The sequence below is a fragment of the Carlito syrichta genome, unplaced genomic scaffold (assembly GCF_000164805.1).
Source record: "Carlito syrichta isolate Samal-C Ts95f unplaced genomic scaffold, Tarsius_syrichta-2.0.1 Scaffold168982, whole genome shotgun sequence".
NCBI classification, from domain to species: Eukaryota; Metazoa; Chordata; class Mammalia; order Primates; family Tarsiidae; genus Carlito; species Carlito syrichta.
In genome coordinates, this window is record NW_007113078.1 from 10,940 (window position 1) to 19,548 (window position 8,609).

At 52.0% G+C, this 8,609-nt stretch overlaps 1 protein-coding gene across 3 annotated transcripts in view; it reads right to left on the reverse strand.

Annotated features, from left to right (window-relative positions):
- The window catches only part of ACTR1A (ARP1 actin related protein 1 homolog A), a 15,764-nt gene that overhangs the window by 4,410 nt on the left and 2,745 nt on the right, over positions 1 to 8,609 (reverse strand). The window contains exons 2-4 of one of the 3 annotated variants that reach the window (XM_008051152.1): positions 3,175 to 3,239; positions 2,145 to 2,220; positions 1,313 to 1,438 (exon numbers count right to left, since the gene is read on the reverse strand). In XM_008051152.1, coding sequence (XP_008049343.1) covers positions 1,313 to 1,438; positions 2,145 to 2,220; positions 3,175 to 3,239 — 267 coding nt within the window. The remainder of the gene's footprint in view (positions 1 to 1,312; positions 1,439 to 2,144; positions 2,221 to 3,174; positions 3,240 to 8,609) is intronic. The other 2 variants (XM_021709148.1, XM_021709147.1) reach the window with 2 other exon arrangements.

Below are 8,609 nucleotides of genomic sequence, written 5' to 3' on the forward strand. Positions count from 1 at the left end.
CACTGCAGCCTCACCTGCTGGGCTTCGGCGATCCTTCCGCCTCAGCCTTCCGAGTAGCCGGAATGACAGGCGTGCGCTACCACGCCCGGCTCATTTTGATTTATTGTAGAGATGAGGTCTCGCTGCCCAGGCGGGTCTTGAACCCGTGGGCTCAGGCAATCCACTCACCTCAGCCTCCCAAAGGCACAGGATTACAGGCTGAGCCACTGAGCCCAGCTGCCTGGTTAATTTTTTAAAAATTTTTTGTGGAGACAAGGTCTCTCTATGTTATCTAGGCTGGGCTTGACCTCCTGGGCTCAAGCAATCCTCCTGCCTTGGCCTCCTAAAGTAGTGGGCTACAGGTATTAGCCACTGTACTAGGCCGTGGCTAGTTTTTAAAAAAAATTTATAGCGATGGGAGTCTCGCAGTGTTGCTCAGGCTGGTCTCCATCTCCTGGCCTCGACTGATCGGTCTCCCAATTCTCCAAGATTCTTGTAAAGGCCCCTGTGACTACTGTATATCTTCAACTGTCAAGAAGGTTTTGTTAAACTGAATTGTTATGATAAAAATAATAGTTAAAAAAATTTCAAAATAAAAACTTACATTTTAATATTGAATATGCTTTAAAAAAATGAAGACCAGTCCAGGCATAGTGGCTCATGCCTGTAATCCCAGCACTTGGGGAGGCTGAGAAGGGAGAATCACTTGAGGCTGGGGGTTTGAGACCAGCCTGGGCAACAGTGAGACCCTGTTTCTACAAAAAGTTTAAAAATTAACTGAGCATAGTGGCACATGCAGGTAGTCACAGCTACCAGGGAGGCTGTGGTAGGATCACTTGAGCCCAAGAGTTTAAGGCCACAGTGGGCTATGATCGCTCCACAGCACTGCAGCCTGGGCGACAGAGTAAGACCCTGTATCAAAAACAGAAACAAGCTGGGCTCAGTGGCTCAGCCTGTAATCCCACGCCTTTGGGAGGCTGAGATGAGTGGATTGCCTGAGCCCGCGGGTTCGAGACCCGCCTGGGCAGCGAGACCTCATCTCTACAATAAAAATCAAAAAATCAGCCGGGCGTGGTAGCGCGCGCCTGTCATTCCGGCTACTCGGAAGACTGAGGCGGAAGGATCGCCGGAGCCCAGCACGTTGAGGCTGCGGTGGCCAGGAGCGGCCCCTCACTCCAGTCTGGGCGACAGAGGGAGACTCCAACTCAAAAAAAAAAACAGAAACAATATTAAATTCAAGCATGTCTAGAAAGCACACGGCTCTCATGGCCTCTGGGAGAGGGACTGGGCCCACCCTGCATACCCCACAAGGTGCCTGCCCAGGGGGCCTCACCTCCTCTGAGAACGTCTGCAGCTGGTCCTTGGAGTAGACGTACTGCCAGATGCGCTCCATGTCGTTCCAGTCCTTCACGATGCCGTGCTCCATGGGGTAGCGGATGGACAGCAGCCCTCGGTGTTCCTGCGGGGGAGAATGGGACCTGCAGGGCTGCCAGGCTCTGCCAGGACCCTGCTCTCCCAGGACCGCGCGACGCAGGCCGAATCGGCCCAAAGGCCCCCTGGCTTCCTGAGCGCCCACCCTGCTGTCCGGACCCAGGCTAGGGCGGCACTGCTCTCCAAGCCTCCAGACCACATGCTGTAAGCTGAGTTCCGTGGGCCTCGGATGCACCGAGGGCATGTGGCTGGACGCACCTTCCCCAGTACCCGGTTCCCACCCCCGGGCCCCAGGCCTTGAAGCCAAGGCTGGCAACAATGATGCTGCTGTACAGCTTACTAGAGGCTACCTGGAGCTCTGCCAAAACCCTGCTGACAAACTCGTCCCTAGGGTGTGCCCGGTGGGATTGCCCCTGAATCCCTTCTGCCAAGAGCCAGCTCAGTCATCGGAGCACTGGCAAGGCAGTGGCCAAAGACAGAAGAAAGGCAAAAGTCCTGCTTTCTAGACTGGCTCCGTGTTTCCCAAAGCAGGGTTCAGGCATTTCTCTTCCAAGACAGGAGGCTGCTCTGGGGAGAAATAAACCACCGAGGCCTGGGATGAGAAGACCAGAGGACGATTTTAAGAGACGACCGTCCCTCTGACGCTGGCTGTGCTCACCTGCCGGGACATGGCCCGCACGGTGAGCAGGAGGGGCCGCTACTGCCTGGGGCTTGTTCTGCAGGCCTGGGCTTACCTCGGCTTTGGGGCCAATGAAGATGTCGCCCTCGAGGGCTCCTGCCATGACACGAACGTGCTTGGGTCTGCCCACACTGGAAAAGAGGGGGGACCACCGCTGTCTACTTCGCCACAGGACACAGGAAGGAAGTAGAGATGCACAGACATATTCGATTCTACTGCTGCTGTGTCTGAGGAGTGAGGCTACTTTCTGCACTTTTCTGTATTTTCCACAATTTCTATGATGAGCATGTATTATTTTATCTATATATTATTTCATATTTTGCTATACTTGTCACAAATCATTTAAAAAATTTTTAGAGGCTTCAGTACCTCTAGTTCTTCTTTCCCCAACATATGTCCGGACCAAGAGAGATAAGAAAATAAGATTAAAAAAAAAAAAAAATAGAGACGAGGTCTCACTGTGTTGCCCAGGCTGGTCATGAACTTCTGGCCTCAAGCAACCCTCCCACCTCAGCCTTCCAAAGTGCTGGGATTACAAGTGTAAGCCACCACACCGGCCAGAATTTCTAAATGAATAATCAACTCAAAGTATTTCCATCTCCTCAGCCCCCTTCCCAGGACTTCTACTAAGCAAAGCTATGAGGCTGTAATGCAGTCTCTTCCTTTTCCTCTCCACTTAGGCCTCTTCCCTAGGCCACCAGGCAGTCTCTCTGCCTTAGGAGGAAAGCTCTAGAAACTAATTCTCACCAAGATGGCAGGTATGGTTTAATGCTAATCCTCAGCCTGGGTGATTGGAGAATTTTAAAAAGAGGCAACCATCCAAAGCCCTGTGTCGCCAGTGGTAACGTTTTTGGCATCAGATAAAATCAGATTTTTAAAAAGAGCCCTCTTGCCTACGCCTCTCAAATGGCACCACAGAGATAACTGTTTCCTTTGCTTACTGCGAGCCCAGCGCCTGTCCCTGCTGTCACCGTGTTGAGTACCAAGGATGACCTGAATGAGAATTCTTCCTGAAAGAGGGAAGGCTGGCCCCAAGCACAGCTGACTAGCCCCCCAGGCTTCTGGCTCAACACGGGATGACTTACTAGTTTGGAAAGCAGTATTTGGGGATCTGATCACCAGCAAACCCAGCTTTAATCACACCGGATCCCTGAGGAGAGAGGAGAGGAGAAAGAGAAGTCAGAACTATCACAAAAACAGAGGCGATAGATACTACATAGTTTCACTGTTATCTAAGGAAGAGAGAGAGGGCTGGGCATGGTAGCTCAAGCCTATAATCCCAGCACTTTGGGAGGCCGAAGTTCAGAGGACTGCCTGAGCCCACGGGTTGGAGCCCAGTCTGGGCAACTTGTCAAGATTACAATAAATCAAAAAATTAGCTGGGCATAGTGACACATGCCTATAGTTCCAGCTACTTGGAAGGCTGAGGCGGAAGGATCACCGGAGCCCAGTGAGTCATGAGCGTGCCACTGCACTCCAGCCTGAGACTCTGACTCAAAAAAAAGACCTCATATTTGTATATGATATATACATTTATATGTGCCTACCAAAAGGTGAATGCACACCAGAGGGAGGGAGGTGGGATTCTCACTGTACACGCAAAGTGTTGTTTGAGTTTCCTACAGTCTTTGACTTTTCTATGTTGAAATGCTTTGCTTTGGGAATTAAAAATAATAATGAGGCTGGGTATGGTGGCTCATGCTTGTAATCCCAACACTTCGGGAGGCCAGGAGTTCAAGATCAGCCAGGGCAACGCAGAGAGACCTCGTCTCAACAAAAAAGACCAAAACAATTAGCTGGGCATGATGGCATACTCCTGTAGCCCCAGCTCCCGAGGCAGAGGCTAGAGGATTGCCTGAGCCTAGGAGGCTGAGGCTGTGGTGAGCTGTGACTGTGCCACTGCACTCTAGCCTGGGCAACAGAGACCCTGGCTCAACTCCTGTTATAACAGTAAGACAGAAAACCTGGGGAAAGAAGAGAGTGGTTGTTAGAAGCATCAAAGCAGCCAAGGGCAGGAATATAATCCAGGCGGGACCCACGTGTGGTTCTTTCTGTTGCGCCACCACAGGATGCAGTCGGCCGCTTTCCCAGCCCGGCCTGGGCTCTCCCTGCCTCCGGGGACCCCTGAGCACAGAAGCCCTCAAGCCCTGCTTGAGAACCCGAGACCTGAACCCCATTCCTGTTGTCTGGAAAAGAATCTGAGTTCCAGTATCTCTGGGCCCGCCCAGGGCCCAGCCTATGTCAGCAGTGACTCTAGACAGATTTCACCCCAGCGTGGTCGGCTGCATGTGCCAACCAGGGCAGGCTTTGTCCTCTTGCCTGTTGCCCACTTCTCCTGGGGTGGAGCACGATACTTCCAGAACCCAGCGGCAAGCAGTAAACACAGCAGGACGCCCCAGGCAGCCCAGGCCGTCCTGCACCAGCGGCTTCCCAGCAGCAGCCCTGGCTCTCTTACTCCTGCTCTTCCCAGAAGTGGAGTGGGCCTGATTATCCCTGTGCCTCCTCTGGCAAGACAGAGGCTGGGGAGGAAGTGAGAAGTGGTGAGGGGCAGGAAAGTGGCTACAGAGAGCAGGGCAAGATGGAGCTCCAAAAGAGCAGGATTGGAGCAGGAATCTGCCAGCGGAGGAGAGGGGGTGGGAGACCATGCGCAGAGGATCCTGGGAGGCGCAGCTGATGACTGCACTGGAAGACTGGAAAGGAGGGAAGCCAGCCTGCGGCACACCCAAGGCTCTGAGACCAAGGTGTGGCTGGGCCGGGAGGGCACCAGGCAGGGGAGCCCCAGGAACTCGGCAGCTCAAGCTCCAGCGGCTGCTCACGCCTTCCTCTGGGTGTGATGGAGTTGAGAGACTAACTGGGCCTCCTGGCAGGGGTGGGAAACGCGCTCCAGACCCTGGGTGCTCTCAGGAGATGGCTTCCCTGGATGTTTGATTTTTCGCTTACTAGCCAAGGAGGAGACTCTGGCTAACAAGGCACGTCAAGATGTCAGATTCCCCTCCTTTGTCCTTCGCCGCAGAATGGCCTGGTTCAGCAGTCACTGCCGTCCTCCGAGAACACCTCCAGCTGGAAGGCATCATGCCCTTCCCATCTCACAGCAAGTCCCGGCTGCCTGCAGCACACATCTCACTCCCGCAGTTGCCACTGATGGCGATGGGGCAGGATCTGCTCTGCCGGGCACTCAACAGATGTAGGTGGAGTAAAATTAACGCAAGTGTGAACAGCTGGCAGGTGACACCTGAAGCGCGAAACCCAAACGGCCGGCTGAGCCACCAGCAGCCCCCGGCAGAGGCGGCACAGCAGAGGTGGCGGCTGCATGGGGGCGATGCAAGAAGTGAAACCAGCCCCAGCTTGTCCCTACGGTAGTGGCTGGGTGAGGAATGAGCGAGAGGTGGGAGGCCCCCGAGAGCTGGCATGGGCACACAGCAGGGTGAGCTGCCACCCCCTTTTCTATCCACTCGGGGCCAGGCCAAGTGGACAGACGCCAGCAGAGGCTTCTTGGAAAAGTCGTCTCCGTGTTCGATGACGACTCAGGTCTGTGCTAGCCACCACTCACCAGTCTCCTTCCTTTTTCTTTTTGTGCACTAGATTGGAGTTTTTCTGATGTCGAATATGATATACGTTGGAAAACTGAACAAATCAGACACGGCTCAATCTAATTTTGCCAGCTGCATTGTGTCATCAGCACTCGGGTGACAAAACAGCACGTCACCCGCATCTTGGACGCTCCCCCAAAGCACTCTCCCTGTCCCTAGCACCCCTCAAAGGTGAAGGAGACATTCTGGTGCTTCCACAGCTGTATACTCAGGTTAAAACTTACAAACATGCAAAATTTATCTCATGTCAGCTCTTCCGCAATTAACTGTTTGAGAAAGTAACTACATACAACAATGACAAGCACAGTAAAGTGAAACAGGAAAACCTCCTCTGAGGAAATGGCCCTCTCCTCACAAGAATCCCGAATGAACATAATCAGGGTCAAAAAGATCACGGCCAAGCTTGAGAACAGCGGGCGCAGGCAGAGCACAGACGGGGTCTCGCTGCACAGCCTGAGCAGAGAGGCCAGGCACCAGCGCACTCACCCACGACTTTCTCAGGCACCAAAAGGCCAAATTAACCTTCACTGTTAGAAGTCAGGGGAGTGACTGTCCCCGAGGGGCTTTGGGGGTGGAGACTGGTAATGGTACAGGAGAGGTCTCTGGGGTCTAGTGGGCACAAGGTCTGCTGCAGTTTCTTTCTTAAGGCTTTTATATCTTATTTTTACTTCGGGGTACTGTGCAGTTTTGTTACATGGACGGATGCGTAGCAGTGAAGTCCGGGCTTTTAGAGTTCCCACTGTCCTTCCAATGTTGGCAAATAACCAGCACATCCCTCAGCGAGGCTGCCCGGGACCTGCTGGTGCAGGCCTTGCGGCTCCCGCAGACTGTCTCCCAAGCATTTCTGGTTAGTCTGGCCATTCTGGGAGGGAAGCTGGTCGCCTCTCATTTTACAAGTGGCAGAGGACACTGAGAGGTAGATGCACAGATCCCTGGGCACAGACAAGTTCTGTTTGGCCCACAAAATACTTAAAAGACTGAGATTAAATTCACATCCGGGGGCAACCCCTTCGGGTCCCCCCCACTGTGGGAGCTTTTGTGTCCTCTCAATAAATCCTGCTTTCAAAAAAAAAATTCACACCCCATACAATTTACCCATTTAAGGCGTATAACTCAATGGCGTTTAGTGTATTCACACCGTTGTGTAACCATCACCACAATCTAATTTTATTTATTTTTTGAGTTGGAGTTCTCACCCTGTCGCCCAGGCTGGAGTGCAGTGGCACACTCAGGGCCACTGCAGCCTCAACCTGCTGGGCTTAAGTGATCCTTCAACCTCAGCCTTCCGAGTAGCTGGAACTACAGGCACGTACCACCATGTCCAGCTAATCTTTTGATTAATTGTAGAGATGAGGCCTCACCAAGTTGCCCAGGCTCGTCTTGAACCCGTGGGCTCAGGCAGTCCTCTCACCTCGGCCTCCCAAAGTGCTGGGATTATAGGCGTGAGCCATGGCGCCGGGCCACAATCTAATTTTAGAGCTTTTTCATCACCCTGAAAAGAAACCCTGTACCCATTAGCGGTCACTCCCCATGCCCCTCACCAACTCTCCCAGCCCTGATCTACTTTCTGACTCAGTAAACCATAGAGTACTTTCACGTTAACTACCAACAGTTAACAATTGGAGACTGCACGTGCAACTTAACATTCCTGATCTGTCTTGAGGAACCGAAGGTCTGGCAATACCAGGCCCGCATTCGGGCATGGGGACAGCGGGCTGAGAATGAGAAGCAGTCGGCCCTCTGTCAGGCACGTTCAATTCAATGCCCTTTCCAGATTCCCCACCCTGAAGGAGATGCCTTTCAGGTACCCGCTCCCTCCTCTTTTTAGTATATTTCCTTTCCTGCTTGGCCTCCACAAGCATGGAGTTTGAGATCCTCATTGTAAGCATTTCCTGCAACTAAGCAGTGATGTTTCTCCTTCCACAGAGTACCTGGTTTCTTTCTTACCCTCAGCACTTAGCTGGGTGTGGAGCACATCCCTGGCTCCTAAAATACACAGTCGAGCAGCAAAGACATCTTTTAAAGTCATCTCTTCTTCTCCCTTTCTATCAAGCTATGTATTAATTCTTTTCTTTGTTTTTGAGTGAGACTCTTACCCTGTCCCCCAGGCTTGAGTGCAGGGGCACGCGCACGGCCACTGCAGCTCGACCTGCAGGGTTCAGGCGATCCTTGTGCCTCAGTCTTCCAAGTAGTTGGAACTACAGGCATGCGCCACTGTGCCCAGGTTTTTTTTTTTTTTTTTAACTTATTAGAGATGAGGTCTCGCCAAGTTGCCCCTGGGCTCAAGCAATCCTCGGGCCTCTGCCTCCCAAAGTACACCATGCCCAGCACTAGGGACTAATGCTTGAAGTTCTACAACAGTCTGAGTGCCACACTGCAAATGACATATGAGAAAAAACATTTTCTCAGCTAATTCTAGTGTTCCTAAATCTTAAGTGAATCAGCATGATTAGGATTTTAAGAGCGCATCACAAATTATTTTTTTAAAAATTGAGACAGTTAGTGAAATGTGAACTTTGGCTAGATGTTTGATAAGAGTAAGGGGTTATTGTTAACTTTATTAGGTGTGATCATAATATGTTGATTATTATTATTTTTTTTTGAGTTGGAGTCTCACTCTGTCGCCCAGGCTGGAGTGCAGTGGCATGCTCAAAGCTACCGCAGCCTCGACCTGCTGGACTCAGGTGATCCTTCCGCTTCAGCCTTCCAAGTAGCACATGTCACCATGCCTGGTTCATTTTCTGATTTATTGTAGAGATGAGGTCTTGCCAAGTTGCCCAGGCTGATCTCGACCCCGTGGGCTCATGCAATTCTCTCACCTTGGCCTCCCAAATTGCTGGGATTATAGGTGTGAACCACTGTGCCCGACAACTTTTTTTTTTTTTGAGTTGGAGTCTCACTCTGTCGCCTAGACTAGAGTGCAGTGGCTG